Source organism: Panulirus ornatus, chromosome 61, assembly GCF_036320965.1.
Source record: "Panulirus ornatus isolate Po-2019 chromosome 61, ASM3632096v1, whole genome shotgun sequence".
Taxonomy (NCBI): Eukaryota; Metazoa; Arthropoda; class Malacostraca; order Decapoda; family Palinuridae; genus Panulirus; species Panulirus ornatus.
Genome location: NC_092284.1, coordinates 7,012,419 through 7,035,927, shown reverse-complemented (window position 1 = coordinate 7,035,927; position 23,509 = coordinate 7,012,419). Strand labels below are relative to the sequence as shown.

Sequence of the window (23,509 nt, the reverse complement as noted above, 5' to 3'; positions counted from 1 at the left end):
GGGTGTACCGTGGGTGACCAGGTGAGCTGGGTGTACCTTGGGTGACCAGGTGTACCGCCAGGTGAGCTGGGTGTAACGTGGGTGACCAGGTGTATCCGCCAGGTGCGTAGGGAGTGACCAGGTGTTGTCCCTGTGGGGACGCCATGTGCGCCAGTACGTGGGTTCGATATCCAGCCAGTTCGCTGCGCAGGGCGACCTTCACTTGCACTTTCTCCTCCCCCCTCCCCTCCCCCCCTCCCCTTCTGTTGACACCATTGTAGCTTCCGTCTCCCTCTGTTGCCTCCTACTGTTTACCGTTTGTCCCACAATCTCTCCCGGTCCTTGTGTACGCGTTTTTCATCTGTTTCCTGTTCAACGGGTTGCTTTCTTCTGTTGCTGTTCCCGTTTTCCCAATACCACCTGTTGCTGGTAAGTAAACCCCCCCCTTCCCCCCCCCCACACACACACCTGTTGCTGGCACTCCCCCATCCACCTGTTATTGCCCCCCCCCCCACCTGTTACTGTCCCCCTTAATCTGTTCTTAGTCCCCCCCCCCAATCTGTTGCCGCCCCGTATGACCTCTGTTAATCACCCGTTGTAGACTCCCGTTGCTCCACCATGTTGTTTCAGTCTTCTGCCTCTGTTTTTGGTTGGTGGGAACGCTGTCTTAAACCATCTCACATGTTCTGGTTTAGGGTTTATACCGAAGCTGTGTGTGTGTGTGTGTGTGTGTGTGTGTGTGTGTGTGTGTGTGTGTGTGTGTCACTCTCAGTGCATGTAGTTATGTGTGTAATTTATATGCAAAAAAAAAAAAAAAAAACACTGGGAAATGAAACACGATAAGTTCCCAAGTGCACTTTCGTGTAATTATCACATCATCATCAGGGGAGACACAAGAGAGAAATATAACAGTCAGTTGATATACAACGAAGAGACGAAGCTAGGACGCCATTTGGTAAACATGTGATTGTCCAAAACATACAACGAGCGTATCATAAACTTATCATGTAGACAAGAAGGGGAATTGTTTACAAACTTTATCAACAACAAAGCTATCAAATTTGTATACACCTTCACTGATATGTTACAATTCTTCAACTTTCTAATACAGATGATTCAATGATATTTCTCTTGGTAATAGAGTTAGAGTTAATAACTGAGATGGCATTACTTCAGTCAATACAATGATCATAGTTTCTAACATGATTAAACAAGGCATTTGATTCTTGTCCCGTTCTTATACTATATTTATGTTGCTTAAGTCTAACAGAAAGATCCTTACCAGTCTGACCAACATAAAACTTATCACAGTTTTTACATGGCACTTTATAAACACACCCTGCGTTATTTCTCATTCAAATAAAGAACTGAAGTTCTCGTTGAAAGGTAATGGTTTTCTAATCAAAAGTTCGTCATCTTTGTCCCCTTCATTGCCATATATGTATGGAATTATCAAAACACATAAACGAAACTTTCCAGCAAGACCTATAGTGAGTTCAGTAGACTCCAACACATATAAATTGTCAAAATAGTTAGTTTGTTTATTTAGCCCTTTATTAGGTAAGATATCAAATTCTGATACCATGAACAATGTAGATTTAGTTAACAAGCTTAATAATATCAATGTTAATTTTGATTTCAAACTGGTTAGCTTTGATGTTTCATCTCTGTTCACAAAAGTTTCAGTTGATGACCTTTTAGAATGTTCAATTGAATTTTGGATAATATTCATTTACCTGTTTCAGTGTCTGTTTTCAGTGAATTGATATAATTGTGTATAAAAGACTGTGTATTTCAACTTAATGAGAATATTATGCTCAGAAATTTGGCATGGCAATGGGTAACCCTCTTTCACCTGTATTAAGTAATTTTTACATAAAACTCTTTCAAATAAAGTTGCTTAAGGATATCTTACCATCTAATACAATTTGGTTTAGGTATGTAGATGATGTTCTTTGTGTTTGGCCAACAAATGAAAATTTACCAACATTTCTCCCTTTACTTAACAATTTAGTACTTTCCATCAAGTGTACTGTAGAAAATTGTAGAAATTGAAAATAATGGTATGTTACCATTTTTAGATTGCATGATCCATAGGAATGGACACAAGTTTAAGTTTAGCATATACAGAAAACCTACCAATGTATGCTCATATATCCATTATTACTCATCCATTCCAATCTATGTTCCTTAGGGCATTACGTATTTGCAGTCCAGAGTTTATTGATGATGAGTTTGAGAAGATATATTCCATTGAATCCAAGTTAAAGTATTCTAGACCTTTCATTGAGGAATCCCTTAAGTTGGCAAAGAAATCATTTTATAGAGTTAAATCCAAACCTCCCATTGAGACCAAGAATCTTTTAGTTCTCCCTTTTAATAATAATTTCACTTTACTTCCCATGTTGCTTAAATCCTTTAAAGTAAGTGTTGCCTTCAGCAACAATAATACTATAAAGAATATCTTAATCAGGAACTCACCAGAAAGTTCCGCAGGGTGAGTTTATAAAGTGCCATGTAAAAGCTGTGATAAGTTTTATGTTGGTCAGACTGGTAAGGATCTTTCTGTTAGACTTAAGCAACATAAATATAGTATAAGAACGGGACAAGAATCAAATGTCCTTGTTTGATCATGTTAAAAACTATGATCATTGTATTGACTGAAGTAATGCCATCTCAGTTATCAACTCTAACTCTAGTACCACGAGAAATATCATTGAATCTTCTATATTCAAATATACAGATAATTGTAGAATTGATATTAGTGAAGGCCTATGCAAATTGGATAACTTTATTACTGATAAAATTTGTAAACAATTCCCTTTCTTGTCCACAACATAAATTTTTATGATGCTCGTGTTGTCAGACTTGAACGCACCCGACCTCCATTTGGACAATCTCATATTTACCAAATGGCTCTGGTCCTAACTACGTCCCTTCGTTGTATATCATCAACTGACTTATATTTCTCTCTTGTGTCTCCCCTGCTGATGATGTGATCATTACACGAAAGTGCACTTGGCATCTTATGTTCTACGTCTTCTATCTCATTCTTGTATCTCCCCTGATGATGATGATGTGATCATTACACGAAAGTGCACTTGGCAACTTATGTTCTACGTCTTCTATCTCATTCTTGTATCTCCCCTGATGATGATGATGTGATCATTACACGAAAGTGCACTTGGCATCTTATGTTCTACGTCTTCTATCTCATTCTTGTATCTCCCCTGATGATGATGATGTGATCATTACACGAAAGTGCACTTGGCAACTTATGTTCTACGTCTTCTATCTCATTCTTGTATCACCCCTGATGATGATGTGATCATTACACGAAAGTGCACTTGGCAACTTATCATGTTTCATTTCCCTGTGGTAAGAAAGAAATATAGTTGATCACGCGCTCAATTGTGATCTCGTAAATTTCTGTGTCAAAATCCCAGCGTTCGTGTAATGTCCCCACCAGAATCCGGATTTCCCCGTCTTGTGCAGTCACGAAGTATAACAATGACCCACCTGTCGCAATGGCTAACACCACCTCTACCAGGAACTGTCCAAAGCGCGTAGCAGCGTCGGTGCTCCTGTGTGTGTGTGTGTGTGTGTGTGTGTGTGTGTGTCGTGTGAGGGGGAAAGAAAGGGTTAGGGGGGGTGTTTATGCCCATATGGACCCCAGTTAGTCAGTTTATTTACATTTATCTTATATTTTCAACTGATTTCCATTCCTTTCGTCTGTCCTAGTTTGGTCCGTTCCACGTCCCTGTGGCTATGGTGATGTTTTCCTCACGTCCCTCTGTACACATGTAGTTACAACCTCTTGTTCTAGACTCTAGACTCACTTCTAGTATACTAGAACTGGTGTATACCCATTATATCATGGTCTGCTACGTGTATATCTAGTTTTCATGTCCTCCATGTATTAAGGACTTCCCGCCTCACTTCCTAGTTCATTCCACTCTGGTTCGACAGCATTCTCGTTCCATTCCGTTGGACCCCTGTCCAGTAGGTCTATGTGGCTGTTCCAACGAGGAGACCAAGTAGTTCTAGGTGGCTCTTCCGCGAGGAGACCAAGTGGTTGTAGCGTCATGTGTGCCTTCGTAAACATCTCATACACTGGAAAGTCGTTTTTGACATTGGCCGAGATGTAGGTAGCCTTCCTCACTCCCTCACAATTCTTCCCTCATGCTGTTCTCATGAGGAGTTTAGCGTCTTCTCACGTGACAGCAGGAACCTCACACTTTATATCCTCACCGTCTGGTTTGCTGTTTACAATCCACTTCCTAACTTCGTCACTTTGGAATTTCCGTCTTGGACTCCGTCAGTCACTTGTTCAAACACTTTTGTATTTTGCCCGAGTTTCTATGTAATATATGGCAGTTATTAATTGCCCTCCACTTCTTTCATAATGTCGGCATCATCAGCAAACATAAGCAGGTTAGAATTAGACATTGTATGGTAAATTATATCACATAATTTAGAATTATCATCAGCCCAAAGCACATACCCTGAGGGACCTCACTTGTCCACCTCACTTACATAGGAATAACTTCGCTTGTTATGTGTACATCTGATCCCTTGTCCACGTCACTTACATAGGAATAACTTCGCTTGTTATATGTATATCTGATCCCTTGTTCACCTCACTTACATAGGAATAACTTCGCTTGTTATGTGTACATCTGATCCCTCCTCAGCTAAGCCAGATATCCAATCTATTTGATCAGTCTCCAGTCTTCCTTTTTAGGAAAGTCTTGCTACATTATCCTCATCCAGCACAGGAGGTTAGCGAAGGGCTCGTTCTTACATACCAGCAGTCGACTACTGCAGTCCACAATGCGAGCCAGCCAGCCTTGCATCCTGTTTCCTAATGTCGTTCTTGCTCCACATAGAAACCCAAAGACATTCGTCACACAAGTTGACTTTTTTTCTTCTAAATCCTAGGTTTAGTCATGTACTACTCATCTTACCCACCAGTTATTTCCTCATGTGTGTGTGTGTGTGTGTGTGTGTGTGTGTGTGTGTGTCCCTCACGGCCCGTCGCTCCCCACCAGAACGCCGGGGTTTCAGTCTCTTCTCACTTCGTCCTGCGACTGCCTTCTTACCACACGTGTCGCAGCCGTGCGACACAGAAGCGACAGTGTCGTGTGACATAGATAGACTTCCTCGCTCTGTGTCACCTTGGAAACGTCAAGTGATTCATATATATAAACACACGAACCATGTGAGATAGTCTGGGTCATAAAAAGAGTGGTAGTGTCTATAAGTGCAGTGTTGAGCCGGAGGGCAAGGTGGGCGTTTGTGTGAGACGATGCTATGGTGGTGGTGTGGTAGATGTGGGGACCACAGTCATATGGTGCCTCCCTGGCCACACCCACCTCCTCCCTGGCCACACCCACCTCTTCACTGGCCACACCCACCTCCTCTACCATCAACCCTCAGCCAACCCTCGACAAATCTCATTGTATGGTAGGCCACTTTGCTACATGTATGTTCTATGACACTCATCTCCCCACATGATGACCATCCCTGGGGAGGTGTGGGGGAGAAGGAACACCGCCCCACGTGTGTCTCCCACACCCCGTGGGTGGTGACACACGGGGGAGAGGGAAGGGGAAGTAAGGGGTGAAGTGTGATGTCATGGAGATCTCCTCCTCCTGTATTAGCTGGAGCAAGAGATAATGAAGTTTTATCTTTATATATCTCGAAGGTTCAGATATAAGTTCTTGACGCTATCTCGTTGAAGTAGAACAAGACCCACAGTTATAAATAAATAAATGAATAAGTATATGTTATCACAGTTATGAATAAATAAATGAATGAATATATGCAATCACAGTTATAAATAAATAAATAAATATATGCAATCAGTTATAAATAAGTAAATGAATAGATATATGCAATAAACCCACAGGAAAAATGGAACAGGATAAGTTCCCGAGTGCATTTTCGTGCAATAATCACATCATCATCATCAGGGGAGATACAGGAATATATATGTGTATGTGTATGTGTGTGTGTGTGTGTGTGTGTGTGTGTGTGTGTGTGAGAGATACGAACCTGGGAGTCGCTTTCCTCCCGCATAACATGTACTGGCTGGCCTCGCTGCTCACCACCACCACCTCCTCCAACGCCTCTCTTTTGGCATTCCAAACAGCAATCCGGCCGGACGATCCTCTTCTTCCTCCTCCTCCGCCTCCTCCTCCTCCTCTTCCTCCTTCTCTTCCTCCTTGTAATGAGATGTGGGGCATCATGGCGTACACACACACACACACACACACAGTCAGATGTAGACGACCTGGGAGGTTGCGACGTGTGGGGGGGCCAAGTACACAGCAGGAGGAGGAAGCCCTTTCCCTTCATCACTTTCCAGGGAGGCGTGTGTGCATGCGCGCGCCCTGGAATGCACCCTGGAAGGGGGGGCAGGGGGGGGGACTCCTGAGGCCTCTCCAGTCACCACCCAGCCCCCTCCACGCCCTTCCTGACGAAGAGACGCGACCATCCACGCCCTTCCTGACGAAGAGACGCGACCATCCACGCCCTTCCTGACGAAGAGACGCGACCATCCACGCCCTTCCTGACGAAGAGACGTGACCATCCACGCCCCTTCCCGACGAAGGGACGTGACCATCCACGCCCTTCCTGACGAAGAGACTTGACCATCCACGCCCTTCCTGACGAAGAGACGCGACCATCCACGCCCTTCCTGACGAAGAGACGCGATCATCCACGCCCCTCCTGACGAAGAGACGCGATCATCCACGCCCTTCCTGACGAAGGGACGCGACCATCCACGCCCTTCCTGACGAAGAGACGCGACCATCCACGCCCCTTCCTGACGAAGGGACGCGACCATCCACGCCCTTCCTGACGAAGAGACGCGACCATCCACGCCCTTCCTGACGAAGAGACGCAATCATCCACGCCCTTTCCCGACGAAGGGACGTGACCATCCACGCCCCTTCCTGACGAAGGGACGCGACCATCCACGCCCTTCCTGACGAAGAGACTTGACCATCCACGCCCTTCCTGACGAAGAGACGCGACCATCCACGCCCTTCCTGACGAAGAGACTTGACCATCCACGCCCTTCCTGACGAAGAGACGCGACCATCCACGCCCTTCCTGACGAAGAGACTTGACCATCCACGCCCTTCCTGACGAAGGGACGCGACCATCCACGCCCTTCCTGACGAAGGGACGCGACCATCCACGCCCTTCCTGACGAAGGGACGCGACCATCCACGCCCTTCCTGACGAAGAGACTCGACCATCCACGCCCCTCCTGACGAAGAGACGGGACCATCCACGCCCTTCCAGGCCAGACGCGACCATCCACGCCCCTTCCTGACGAAGGGACGCGACCATCCACGCCCCTTCCTGACGAAGGGACGCGACCATCCACGCCCTTCCTGACGAAGAGACGCGACCATCCACGCCCTTCCTGACGAAGAGACGCGACTATCCACGCCCCTCCTGACGAAGAGACGCGACCATCCACGCCCTTCCTGACGAAGAGACGCGACCATCCACGCCCTTCCTGACGAAGGGACGCGACCATCCACGCCCTTCCTGACGAAGGGACGCGACCATCCACGCCCTTCCTGACGAAGGGACGCGACCATCCACGCCCTTCCTGACGAAGGGACGCGACCATCCACGCCCTTCCTGACGAAGAGACGCGACCATCCACGCCCTTCCTGACGAAGGGACGCGACCATCCACGCCCTTCCTGACGAAGGGACGCGACCATCCACGCCCTTCCTGACGAAGGGACGCAATCATCCACGCCCTTCCTAACGAAGAGACGCGACCATCCACGCCCTTCCTGACGAAGAGACGCGACCATCCACGCCCTTCCTGACGAAGAGACGCGACCATCCACGCCCCTTCCTGACGAAGGGACGCGACCATCCACGCCCCTTCCTGACGAAGAGACGCGACCATCCACGCCCTTCCTGACGAAGGGACGCGACCATCCACGCCCTTCCTGACGAAGGGACGCGACCATCCACGCCCTTCCTGACGAAGAGACGCGACCATCCACGCCCTTCCTGACGAAGGGACGCGACCATCCACGCCCTTCCTGACGAAGAGACGCGACCATCCACGCCCTTCCTGACGAAGAGACGCTGTCATCCACGCCCCTTCCTGACGAAGGGACGCGACCATCCACGCCCTTCCAGGCCAGACGCGACCATCCACGCCCCTCCTGACGAAGAGACGGGACCATCCACGCCCTTCCAGGCCAGACGCGACCACCCACGCCCTTCCTGACGAAGAGACGCAATCATCCACGCCCTTCCTGACGAAGAGACGCGACCATCCACGCCCTTCCTGACGAAGAGACGCGACCATCCACGCCCCTTCCTGACGAAGAGACGCGACCATCCACGCCCTTCCAGGCCAGACGCGACCACCCACGCCCTTCCTGACGAAGAGACGCGATCATCCACGCCCTTCCTGACGAAGAGACGCGACCATCCACGCCCTTCCTGACGAAGAGACGCGACCATCCACGCCCTTCCTGACGAAGAGACGCGACCATCCACGCCCTTCCAGGCCAGACGCGACCATCCACGCCCCTCCTGACGAAGAGACGCGACCATCCACGCCCTTCCTGACGAAGGGACGCGACCATCCACGCCCTTCCTGACGAAGGGACGCGACCATCCACGCCCCTTCCTGACGAAGAGACGCGACCATCCACGCCCTTCCTGACGAAGAGACGCGACCATCCACGCCCTTCCTGACGAAGAGACGCGACCATCCACGCCCTTCCAGGCCAGACGCGACCACCCACGCCCTTCCTGACGAAGAGACGCAATCATCCACGCCCTTCCAGGCCAGACGCGACCATCCACGCCCTTCCTGACGAAGAGACGATGTCATCCACGCCCTTCCTGACGAAGAGACGCGACCATCCACGCCCCTCCTGACGAAGAGACGCGACCATCCACGCCCTTCCTGACGAAGGGACGCGACCATCCACGCCCCTTCCTGACGAAGAGACGCGACCATCCACGCCCCTCCCTGACGAAGGGACGCGACCATCCACGCCCTTCCAGGCCAGACGCGACCATCCACGCCCCTTCCTGACGAAGAGACGCGACCACCCACGCCCTTCCTGACGAAGAGACGCAATCATCCACGCCCTTCCAGGCCAGACGCGACCATCCACGCCCTTCCTGACGAAGGGACGCGACCATCCACGCCCCTTCCTGACGAAGAGACGCGACCATCCACGCCCCTTCCAGGCCAGACGCGACCACCCACGCCCTTCCTGACGAAGAGACGCGACCATCCACGCCCTTCCAGGCCAGACGCGACCATCCACGCCCTTCCTGACGAGGGGCCTGGAGAACCACACGCCTGGAAGACACTTCATCACCTTTCCAGACCCAGGGTGATTGGGCTCACTGTTCGTATCCGCATTCAGTAGTTTATACATCTATTCTACACTTGATTGACGCCGTTTCCCTCCGTCTAAGAGACGAAGAAGGTCTGCGTTCGTTCATACTCAGTCTCTAGCTGTCATGTGTAATAATGCACCGAAACCACAGCTCCCTTTCCACATCCAGGCCCTACACAGACCTTTCCATGGTTTACCCCAGACGCTTCACATGCCCTGGTTGAGTTCATTGACAGCACGTCGACTCTGGTATACCACATCGTTCCAATTCACTCTATCCCGTGCACGCCTCTCACCCTCCTGCATGTAGTGTTTCCACACACATGATGGTGTCGGAACTTGCCACCTGTCGCTGTGATGAGCATCTATATGTGATGCATCCGTGGTGTAGTGGCCAGCACTGTGACTTGGTGAACCGACGGGCCAGGGTTCGATTCCCGGAGAGGGCAGCAAGTTCACAGTTACCCCTAGGTGTTCATCCTCCCTCTTGGGCCAGATGGATGAGCGGCAAGCTAATTAAACACACACACACAGATATATATATATATATATATATATATATATATATATATATATATATACGTTCGCGTGTGTTCTCGTACACAAGTCTGTTTTTTGTGATATATACTTAACATGCTACAGTGTGGTCTGGGTTTTTACTGTGTGTCCTTGAGTGTGTGTGTGTGTGTGTGTGTGTGTGTGGATAATGGGAGGAGGGGGGGAGGGAGGGGGGGTAAGATGGTATTTACGATTTCGCTAGACGGAGCGTAATGGTGGGGGGTGGGGTGGGGGGGAGGGGGGGAGGGTGGTGGGGGGTTTCATGTAGAGACCTTGTGAAGTATTTGACCCACCACCCACCACCCCACCACACTCCACCACACACCACCCCACACCCCACCCCACACCCCACCCCACACCCCACACCCCACCACCCCACACCCCACCCCACACTCCACCCCACACCCCACCCCACACTCCACCCCACACTCCACCCCACACTCCACCCCACACTCCACCCCACACTCCACCCCACACCCCACCACCCCACACCCCACCCCACACCCCACCCCACACCCCACCCCACACCCCACACCCCCCACCCCACCCCACCCCACACTCCACCCCACACTCCACCCCACACTCCACCCCACACTCCACCCCACACCCCACCACCCCACACCCCACCCCACACTCCACCCCACACCCCACCCCACACCCCACCCCACACTCCACCCCACACTCCACCCCACACTCCACCCCACACCCCACCCCACACTCCACCCCTCACCCCACCCCACACCCCACACCCCCCACCCCACCCCACCCCACAGTCATTGCTACGATTGCCCACCCACTCTCACTTCGTTAATCCTCCATGCTCGCCTAATTAATCATAATGATATATATATATATATATATATATATATATATATATATATATATATATATATATATATATATATATATATATATATATTACTATACTTTGTCGCTGTCTCCCGCGTTAGCGAGGTAGCGCAAGGAAACAGACGAAAGAATGGCCCAACCCACCCCCATACACATGTATATACATACACGTCCACACACGCACATATACATACCTATACATTTCAACATGACATATATGTATATACATACAGACATATACATATATACACATGTACATATTCATACTTGCTGCCTTTATTCATATATATACATATATATATATATATATATATATATATATATATATATATATATATATATATATATATATATATAGACCAAAAACCATGACACATTTATCATATAAAGTTGAAGCAACCTGAGCTGTTTACCAATACAGACACACGCGCCTTTTTCTAAGGTAATTAACATTAACTACGAATATAATTATTATTTATCATTTACGAGACATACTAAATCAACATAATTAACTAGTGTTCATGATTTTCACATTTAGAATATATATTATCAACATCTCGTCTGCTATATAAACAGAGAAAGTGTTGCACTTACCTCCTGGGGTCAGAGTTTCCACCGTTTTCTATGATAACTTGGCCAGTGGACAATGGATGACACAGACGGCGAAAACCATGGGTTTTTTTTTCCCCTTATCTTTCAAGCCATCAGGTTAGAGTTCTTGGCTCAGCAAATATGGGGGAAAATTATCTTTGGACAAATAATAATTGTCTGTAGATTTTCTTTGTATTAATCTATAGATGAGTTCAATGTCAATGTTTACAACACACTTAAACTCGGTAACAGCACACACGACACTTTTAATTATATATATATATATATATATATATATATATATATATATATATATATATATATATATATATATATAGCAAGGAGGCTGGAGTATATAGTATTGTAGTGGAATTTATTAAAAAAGGGGGTGACTGTATTATTAACTGGTTGGTAAGGTTATTTAATGTATGTATAGTTCATGGTGAGGTGCCTGAGGATTGGCGGAATGCGTGCATAGTGCCATTGTACAAAGGCAAAGGGGATAAGAGTGAATGCTCAAATTACAGAGGTATAAGTTTGTTGAGTATTCCTGGTAAATTATATGGGAGGGTATTGATTGAGAGGGTGAAGGCATGTACAGAGCATCAGATTGGGGAAGAGCAGTGTGGTTTCAGAAGTGGTAGAGGAATTTCAATACCCTCCCATATAATTTACCAGGAATACTCAACAAACTCATACCTCTGTAATTTGAGCACTCACTCTTATCCCCTTTGCCTTTGTACAATGGCACTATGCACGCATTCCGCCAATCCTCAGGCACCTCACCATGAGTCATACATACATTAAATAACCTTACCAACCAGTCAACAATACAGTCGCCCCCTTTTTTAATGAATTCCACTACAATACTATATACTCCAGCCTCCTTGCTATATATATATATATATATATATATATATATATATATATATATATATATATATATATATATATATATATATATATTCTTATGAGTCCACGGGGAAAATGAAACCCGAAAAGTTCCCAAGTGCACTTTCGTGTAATAATCACATCATCATCAGGGGAGACACAAGAGAGAAATATAACAGTCAGTTGATATACAACGAAGAGACGAAGCTAGGACGCCATTTGGTAAACATGTGATTGTCCAAATACTGAAATAATGTGAAATAATGTTTACCAAATGGCGTCTTAGCTTCGTCACTTCGATGTATATCAACTGACTGTTATATTTCTCTTTTGTGTCTCCCCTGTTGATGTGATTATGACACGAAAGTGCACTTGGGAACTTTTCGGGTTTCATTTTCCCCGTGGACTCATAGGAATATATATATATATATATATATATATATATATATATATATATATATATATATATATATATATATATATATATATATATATATATATGATCCGACGAGGTTAGGACCTCCTGCAACACAGGCCAGCCACACACTACACCCTACACCCAACAGCGTTGCCAACAATAGTTCACCACACACACCCCCCCCCACGTCAAACAACCCCAAATCAAACAAATAAAAAACATCCAAATATACACAAAAAAAGATAACAAAAAATATGAATAACAAGTAAAGAGAGATTTTAACTTAATCTATTTGTTACTCATGTCTTTGTGAACATAGACATAAATGTTTTGTTTATCCTCTTCATTAACATGGGCGAAAACTACCTTGTTAACAAGCGAACTGCCATTACCTTGTGGTCGTTAGACAATACGTAACTGTGTTTATGTTGCTGATCCAAACTCCCGTTTTCTACAGAGGATATACCATGTTATATACTATATGATATAACCTGGGGAGTTGATAGTATACACTGGGGAGCGAGTACTGTGTATGTACCATGGAATGGGGAGTTTAAGTGACGCTTGGCACTGGATGGGGAGGGAAGCTAGCAATAGCACCCCGAAGTCCGGGGAGTATACACTATATTTATGATTCACTGGGGAGCTTACGGTGCGTATACTATTGACTGGGGAGCTTACGGTGCGTATACTATTGACTGGGGAGCTTACGGTGCGTATACTATTGACTGGGGAGCTAACGGTGCGTATACTATTGACTGGGGAGTTTAAGTGACGCTTGGCACTGGATGGGGAGGGAAGCTAGCAATAGCACCCCGAAGTCCGGGGAGTATATACCATATTTATGATTCACTGGGGAGCTTACGGTGCGTATACTATTGACTGGGGAGCTTACGGTGCGTATACTATTGACTGGGGAGCTTACGGTGCGTATACTATTGACTGGGGAGCTTACGGTGCGTATACTATTGACTGGGGAGCTAACGGTGCGTATACTATTGACTGGGGAGTTTAAATGACGCGTGACACTGGGTGGGGAGGGGAGGTAGCGTAGCACCCCAGGTGAAGGTTATGCTCCCCCACCACCCGACCTGCCGTTAGGCTCCGGTGCGTCTGGGGAGGATAAAGGGGTGGGTCTGGGGAGGATAAGGGGGTGGGTCTGGGGAGGATAAGGGGGTGGGTCTGGGGAGGATAAGGGGGTGGGTCTGGGGAGGATAAGGGGGTGGGTCTGGGGAGGATATGTGTCCACAGGGGAGAACAAGGAAGCATGAGGGGAGGAAAGAAAACGGGAAACGTGATGGGGTGTGAGTGGTGGGGAGAAGAGGCGTTCCCACCCACTGCCCCACCCACCCACCCACCCACCCACTGCCCCACCCACCACACACCTACGTGGGTGGTGGGGGAGTATGAACCCACCTACTACCCCCTGATATGAACCCACCTACCATCCCCTGATATGAACCCACCTACCACCCCCTGATATGAACCCACCTACTACCCCCTGATATGAACCCACCTACCATCCCCTGATATGAACCCACCTACTACCCCCTGATATGAACCCACCTACCATCCCCTGATATGAACCCACCTACCACCCCCTGATATGAACCCACCTACTACCCCCTGATATGAACCCACCTACCATCCCCTGATATGAACCCACCTACTACCCCCTGATATGAACCCACCTACCATCCCCTGATATGAACCCACCTACCACCCCCTGATATGAACCCACCTACCACCCCCTGATATGAACCCACCTACCACCCCCTGATATAAACCCACCTACCACCCCCTGATATGAACCCACCTACTGCCCCCTGATATGAACCCACCTACCCCCCCCTGATATGAACCCACCTACCACCCCCTGATATGAACCCACCTACCACCCCCTGATATGAACCCACCTACTGCCCCCTGATATGAACCCACCTACCACCCCCTGATATGAACCCACCTACTGCCCCCTGATATGAACCCACCTACCACCCCCTGATATGAACCCACCTACTGCCCCCTGATATGAACCCACCTACTACCCCCTGATATGAACCCACCTACTGCCCCCTGATATGAACCCACCTACCACCCCCTGATATGAACCCACCTACCGCCCCCTGATATGAACCCACCTACCGCCCCCTGATATGAACCCACCTCCCACCCCCTGATATAAACCCACCTCCCACCCCCTGATATGAACCCACCTACCACCCCCTGATATGAACCCACCTGCATGAGCCCACCTACTACCCACTGACATGAACCCACCTATGTGTGTGTGTGTGTGTGTGTGTGTGTGTGTGTGTGTGTGTGTGTGTGTGTGGTGTTGTACATCAACTAGGGGACGAGGGATCTCCTCGAGGTGGTGTCAGCGGGAAGTGACGGTGTGGCGCTACCCCCGTTTAGTAGGCAAGGTGTTGTAGATAGGTGGGTGGGGGGGGGGAGGGGGTCAGCCGAGCCTGTTGTGGGGGGGTCGTGGTGGGGGGGTCGTGTTGTGGGGGTCGTGTTGTGGGGGTCGTGGGGTGAAGGCTTCACCGCTCACGCCGTCTTCCACCGCGGAGGGGGGGAGGGGGGGAGGGGGGGGTCACACACACACACACACACACACACACACACACGCGTCATTTTCTTCCTCGAGTTCCTCTTCCGTTTTCTGTTGTTACTACAGTGTGGCTTAAAAAATGTACTTGTGGGATTTTCTATGTACTTTTAACAACGATACGACCCTTGAGTACAACAGTACGACCCTTGAGTACAATGGTACGACCCTTGAGTACAGCGGTACGACCCTTGAGTACAATGGTACGACCCTTGAGTACAACGGTACGACCCTTGAGTACAACGGTACGACCCTTGAGTACAACGGTACGACCCTTGAGTACAACGATACAACCCTTGCGTACAACAGTACGACCCTTGAGTACAATGGTACGACCCTTGAGTACAACAGTACGACCCTTCAGTACAATGGTACGACCCTTGTGTACAACAGTACGACCCTTGAGTACAATGGTACGACCCTTGTGTACAACAGTACGACCCTTGAGTACAATGGTACGATCCTTGAGTACAACAGTACGACCCTTGAGTACAATGGTACGACCCTTGAGTACAACGGTACGACCCTTGAGTACAACGGTACGACCCTTGAGTACAACGATACAACCCTTGAGTACAATGGTACGACCCTTGAGTACAACGGTACGACCCTTGAGTACAACGGTACGGCCCTTGAGTACAACGATACGACCCTTGAGTACAATGGTACGACCCTTGAGTACAACGGTACGACCCTTGAGTACAACGGTACGGCCCTTGAGTACAACGATACGACCCTTGAGTACAATGGTACGACCCTTGAGTACAACGGTACGACCCTTGAGTACAACGGTACGACCCTTGAGTACAACGATACGACCCTTGAGTACAATGGTACGACCCTTGAGTACAACGGTACGACCCTTGAGTACAACGGTACGGCCCTTGAGTACAACGGTACGACCCTTGAGTACAACGGTATGACCCTTGTGTACAATGGTACGACCCTTGAGTACAACGATACGACCCTTGAGTACAACGGTACGACCCTTGAGTACAACAGTACGACCCTTGAGTACAATGGTACGACCCTTGAGTACAACGGTACGACCCTTGAGTACAACGGTACGACCCTTGAGTACAACGATACAACCCTTGCGTACAACAGTACGACCCTTGAGTACAATGGTACGACCCTTGAGTACAACAGTACGACCCTTCAGTACAATGGTACGACCCTTGTGTACAACAGTACGACCCTTGAGTACAATGGTACGACCCTTGTGTACAACAGTACGACCCTTGAGTACAATGGTACGATCCTTGAGTACAACAGTACGACCCTTGAGTACAATGGTACGACCCTTAAGTACAACAGTACGACCCTTGAGTACAATGGTACGACCCTTGAGTACAACGATACGACCCTTGAGTACAATGGTACGACCCTTGAGTACAATGGTACGACCCTTGAGTACAACAGTACGACCCTTGAGCACAATGGTACGACCCTTGAGTACAACGATACGACCCTTGAGTACAATGGTACGACCCTTGAGTACAACAGTACGACCTTGAGTACAATGGTACGACCCTTGAGTACAACAGTACGACCCTTGAGTACAACAGTACGACCCTTGAGTACAATGGTACGACCCTTGAGTACAATGGTACGACTCTTGTGTACAACGGTACGACCCTTGCGTACAGCGGTACGACCCTTGAGTACAACGGTACGACCCTTGAGTACAATAGTACGACCCTTGAGTACAGTGGTACGACCCTTGAGTACAACGGTACGACCCTTGAGTACAGCGGTACGACCCTTGAGTACAACGGTACGACCCTTGAGTACAATAGTACGACCCTTGAGTACAGTGGTACGACCCTTGAGTACAATAGTACGACCCTTGAGTACAGTGGTACGACCCTTGAGTACATTATTCTTGAGTGAATTATCAATTATCCACATTATTCATGAGTGAATTATCAATTATCCACATCATTCTTGAGTGAATTATCAGTTATCCACATCATTCTTGGGTGAATTATCAGTTATCCACATCATTCTTGACTGAATTATCAATTATCCACATCATTCTTGAGTGAATTATCAATTATCCACATCATTCTTGAGTGAATTATCAGTTATCCACATCATTCTTGGGTGAATTATCAATTATCCACATCATTCTTGAGTGAATTATCAATTATCCACATTATTCTTGAGTGAATTATCAGTTATCCACATCATTCTTGAGTGAATTATCAGTTATCCACATCATTCTTGGGTGAATTATCAATTATCCACATCATTCTTGAGTGAATTATCAGTTATCCACATCATTCTTGGGTGAATTATCAATTATCCACATCATTCTTGAGTGAATTATCAATTATCCACATTATTCTTGAGTGAATTATCAGTTATCCACATCATTCTTGAGTGAATTATCAGTTATCCACATCATTCTTGAGTGAATTATCAATTATCCACATCATTCTTGAGTGAATTATCAGTTATCCACATCATTCTTGGGTGAATTATCAGTTATCCACATTATTCTTGAGTGAATTATCAATTATCCACATCATTCTTGAGTGAATTATCAGTTATCCACATCATTCTTGGGTGAATTATCAATTATCCACATCATTCTTGAGTGAATTATCAATTATCCACATTATTCTTGAGTGAATTATCAGTTATCCACATCATTCTTGAGTGAATTTATTTCCAGCATCACAAAATGTCTTCATACAGTCAGGTTTAAGTCGTTGATGTCATTTCATAAAAACGTAAATAAGTACATAAATATATAAACGTAAATAAATACATAAATATATAAACGTAAATAAATAAATAAATATATTTTATCTACACAGGTGTGACAAATACATCTTCTTCAAAACGGTTTCCAAGCCATGTAAAGTTAGTCAGAAACCAATCAAATATTTCTGTACATTTTCTTTTATTTTTTTTCAAGTTAAAAACACATCACCAAAATACTTTTATTTTCATCTTGTTCTTTTGAATAATTTTTTTGTTCACTTGATTTTTCTATGGCCAAAATTATATTCTGGTGGTTTTCCACTTTTCAAATATTTTTTGAATTTCTTTTTTATATTTTCTAAGTTGAAGGTTCCAGTGAAGGTCATAAGTCCACATACAAGGCCAAGTTTTATGTGAAATATAGAGAGAGATTTATCAAATGGAAAAAGAAAAGACGAGGGGAAGTATTATTTGGCTTTGTTGCTGTCTCCCGCGTTAGCGAGGTAGCGCAAGGTAACAGACGAAAGAAATGGCCCAACCTACCCACATACATATGTATATACATACACGTCCACACACGCAAATATACATACCTATACATCTCAATGTACACATATATATACACACACAGACATATACATATATACACATGTACATAATTCAGACTGTCTGCCTTTATTTATTCCCATCGCCACCTCGCCACACATGGAATAACAACCCCCTCCCCCCTCATGTGTGCGAGGTAGCGCTAGGAAAAGACAACAAAGGCCCCATTCGTTCACACTCAGTCTCTAGCTGTCATGTAATAATGCCCCGAAACCACAGCTCCAAGGGAAAGTCTTTATGAATTTTGGAGGAAGTGAAAAGCTCCTGTGTTTTGAAACATGTCTCAGTTTATATTTATTGGGAAAAACAGGAGAGGGTAGGGTGTTCCAAAAGCTTGGAGGTGTAAGGGAAGAAGTAGGTATCAAAACAGCCCACCCTTGAGTTGCTGATGGCCACATAGTAATTAATTATTTGACGCAGCAGCTTGCCAAGTATATTATGTGGTTTAGCTAGTGGTGGTGCGGGGTACGCGAGCAGCCAGCACTCATGTGCAAAATAACCTCACTTCAATTCATATCTGGCTTCACACACCCCCCAAAAATATATATACATCCAGATCCACCATAGGTAATTTCTTCATCATTTCTCCATCATTAGTGAACCATCTCATTAAATCCTTTCGCGAAAATGACGTCAATCAACCAGGGTTGTTTACACTTTGGACTACAGACCAATTTGCTGTATGATGGGAGAGAGTTCTACATTATTGGGAGACAACTTTAGTACATGTGCTTTGGTGTGTACATACGAATGTGTACACGTGAGCGTGTGATTTCCTGTTCATACATATGTAGAAGAGAGAAATGTTGGTGTGGGTGTGGCCTTGTGTGTGCACGCGTGCGTTCCAGCGTGCGCTGTCTCGAGTCTTCGAATCTTTGTATGATCTTTTCTTGTCTATTCATCTTCCATCCTTGTATATGTGATTACATGACAAATATATAACAATAATTGGGCATCAAGAGGCAGTATATATATATAATGTCTGGATCATATACTTATATATGAAGTTATAGGGCAAGAGGAGCCATCATGCCCAAACTGTCGTACCGTAGTGCTCAAATGTCGTACCGTAGTGCTCCAATGTCGTACCGTCGAGCTCAGATGTTGTGTACCGTCGTGCTCAAGGGTCGTATACCGTCGTGTTCAAGGGTCGTATAACGTCATGCTCAAGGGTCGTATACCGTCGTGCTCAAGGGTCGTATACCGTCGTGTTCAAGGGTCGTATACCGTCATGCTCAAGGGTCGTATACCGTCGTGTTCAAGGGTCGTATACCGTCGTGTTCAAGGGTCGTATACCGTCGTGTTCAAGGGTCGTATACCGTCATGTTCAAGGGTCGTATACCGTCGTGTTCAAGGGTCGTATACCGTCGTGTTCAAGGATCGTATACCGTCGTGCTCAAGGGTCGTATACCGTCGTGTTCAAGGGTCGTATACCGTCGTGTTCAAGGGTCGTATACCGTCGTGCTCAAGGGTCGTATACCGTCGTGTTCAAGGGTCGTATACCGTCGTGTTCAAGGGTCGTATACCGTCGTGTTCAAGGGTCGTATACCGTCGTGTTCAAGGGTCGTATACCGTCGTGCTCAAGGGTCGTATACCGTCGTGTTCAAGGGTCGTATACCGTCGTGCTCAAGGGTCGTATACCGTCGTGTTCAAGGGTCGTATACCGTCGTGTTCAAGGGTCGTATACCGTCGTGTTCAAGGGCAGGTGGAGCCACACAGATGATCAACATGGCTGGGTAACTTCCCCCAGAGATCAGCCATTTCCGCTACACTTCCTCCTCCACAAGACATGCGCTTCCGTCGCTAGACGCGCAGCTCTTACGTTCACGGTGTACCTACACACGTACATGTGTACGTCGGTGTACATACATGGGTGTACGTGGGAGCGATACACATGAGCGTTATGATGTAGAAACTCACTTAAGACGAAGTGTCATGTTTATGAATATATATATATACTCGCTATTTCCTGCGTTAGCGAGGTAGCGTTATTAACAGAGGACTGAGCCTAAGAAGGAATATCCTCACTTGGCCCCCTTCTCTGTTCCTTCTTTTGGGAAAATTAAAACCGAGAGGGGAGGATTTCCAGCCCCCCGCTCCCTCCCCTTTTAGTCGCCTTCTACGACACGCAAGGAATACGTGGCAAGTATTCTTTCTCCCCTTTACCCTTGAGCTTCGTTTCATTCAGAGCCAAAACATCCAGGTTCCTTTCCTCAAACATACTACCTATCTCTCACCTTTCTTCTCAACTTGGTTACATCCACACACATTTAGACACCCCAATCTGAGCCTTCGAGGAGGATGAGCACTTCCCATTTGACTCCTTTTTGTATACCAACTTTATGTGACATTTGATATATCTTTATGTACTTTCAGGGTGTGTTATATATATGTATATGTAAAGTAACCACATATGTATGTGTTATTTAACCATTAACTCTTTTATGTTTATCATTATCATAGATAACTCTCTCTCTCTCTCTCTCTCTCTCTCTCTCTCTCTCTCTCTCTCTCTCTCTCTCTCTCTCTCTCTCTCTCTCATTTTTTTCCATTTTGTCCATCTGTCACAAGTGCACTTTCCTCAGGATGCCGACTAGTAACATCTCCGGCGAGTCTGGCAACGGCGGCGGTGGCGGGGAAGACTCGAACCCTGCTCATTATGGAGTCGTTGCCACACAGTACTACGAGTCTGGACCGCCAGCTTCCAAACTTCAGGTGGCCAAGGTCAGTCCACGACGGGGTGGGACAGTCATCGTCCCACGACGGGGTAGATCAGTCCCGTCCCATGATGGGGTGGGACAGTCCCATCCCATGACGGGGTGGGACAGTCCCGTCCCATGACGGGGTGGGACAGTCCCGTCCCATGATGGGGTGGGACAGTCCCGTCCCATGATGGGGTGGGACAGTCCCGTCCCATGATGGGGTGGGACAGTCCCGTCCCATGATGGGGTGGGACAGTCCCGTCCCATGATGGGGTGGGACAGTCCCGTCCCATGATGGGGTGGGACAGTCCCATCCCATGATGGGGTGGGACAGTCCCGTCCCATGATGGGGTGGGACAGTCCCGTCCCATGATGGGGTGGGACAGTCCCGTCCCATGATGGGGTGGGACAGTCCCGTCCCATGACGGGGTGGGACAGTCTTATCCCATAACACCACTCACTTGGAGCCAGACAAAGTGAAGTGAAAACACCATTTACCATATAGTATTGACACAGTGGGAGGACATGACCTCAGCTGACCTCACATGGGATGAGACATGACCTCAGCTGACCTCACATGGGATGAGACATGACCTCAGCTGACCTCACATGGGATGAGACATGACCTCAGCTGACCTCACATGAGCTGAGACATGACCTCAGCTGACCTCACATGGGATGTGACATGACCTCAGCTGACCTCACATGGGATGAGACATGACCTCAGCTGACCTCACATGAGATGAGACATGACCTCAGCTGACCTCACATGGGATGAGACATGACCTCAGCTGACCTCACATGAGCTGAGACATGACCTCAGCTGACCTCACATGGGATGTGACATGACCTCAACTGACCTCACATGGGATGAGACATGACTTCAGCTGACCTCACATGAGCTGAGACATGACCTCAGCTGACCTCACATGAGCTGAGACATGACCTCAACTGACCTCACATGGGATGAGACATGCCCTCAGCTGACCTCACATGAGATGAGACATGACCTCAGTTGACCTCACATGAGATGAGACATGACCTCAGCTGACCTCACATGAGATGAGACATGACCTCAGCTGACCTCACATGAGATGAGACATGACCTCAGCTGACCTCACATGAGCTGAGAAATGACCTCAGCTGATTAAACACCATGACCTTTGACAGACCAAAGGTCATGGGAGGTCATTATACTCCAGGGTCGTTAACTAGTGTTAATTAGGCAGTGGGTGGAGGGAGGGAGGGAGGGAGGGAGGGAGGATGATCAGCTAGGGCCGTATGGAAGGTGATGGGACACTACACTAAGTAGATTGTGGACGTTAATCATATACATTTCTCTATGTCTATATTAATATAATTTAGATTAGAGAAAATATACACTAATCTGTTTATTGTGAAGATGGAAACCTTAATTTATGAGTATTATTATCATAATTATAATCGTTATCATTATTATTATCATATTATCATAATTATTATTATCATTATTACTATTATTAGTTTATATATGTTTGTGTGTGTGTGTGTGTGTGTGTGTGTGTGAGTGTGTGTGTGTGTGTGTGTGTGTGTGTGTATGTGTGAGTGTGTGTGTGTTTCAAGTCACAAGTACGACGTCAGAAATGTTTAAGGTCCAATGTGTGACCCACGCCAGGTGCTCTTCCCTCACGGGTTTTGGCATTACCAAATGATCTTCATGTGGTCCTCCATGTGGACAGTGCAAATGTCAGGGTGTGGCAGGGATCTCTCGTGTATTGAGCATCCAATCAAGTGTCTTATGTGTCTCTTCCATCATTCCAATCTGTCTCCTGTGATGTTGTTCTTCTGTCAATTCATGTATTTGGACACAGACTTGTGTGTCTGTGTCTTCTTCTGTCAATTTCCATGGGTTGATTTGTGCGTCTGTGTCTTCTTCTGTCAATTTCCATGGGTGACATGCGTGTCTGTGTCCATATACATAAACTTCCAGTTCAGTCGCTTCATCATGGTAACCTGTGATGGAGCCTCGCCACCCTCATATCCTATGAAGTGGTGTTCCCCTGGGTTCTTTGTTGTCACTGACCCTTTTTTTTCATTCCTCCATAAACGAACCATTTTCTTCATCAACATCGATCCCTATTCACTCTTATTCTGGTGTTTCCACACTCCACACTTCATCATACACTTTCCAATGTAGTGCATCT

At 46.9% G+C, this 23,509-nt stretch overlaps 1 protein-coding gene across 1 annotated transcript in view; it reads left to right on the top strand.

Moving 5' to 3' along the window:
* Positions 1–23,509, top strand: part of LOC139767495 (uncharacterized) — a 140,177-nt gene that overhangs the window by 53,885 nt on the left and 62,783 nt on the right. Inside the window, exon 2 of the mRNA XM_071696919.1 lies at positions 21,210–21,348. Within this exon, the coding sequence (XP_071553020.1) occupies positions 21,211–21,348 (138 nt within the window). The 5' untranslated portion in view covers position 21,210. The remainder of the gene's footprint in view (positions 1–21,209; positions 21,349–23,509) is intronic.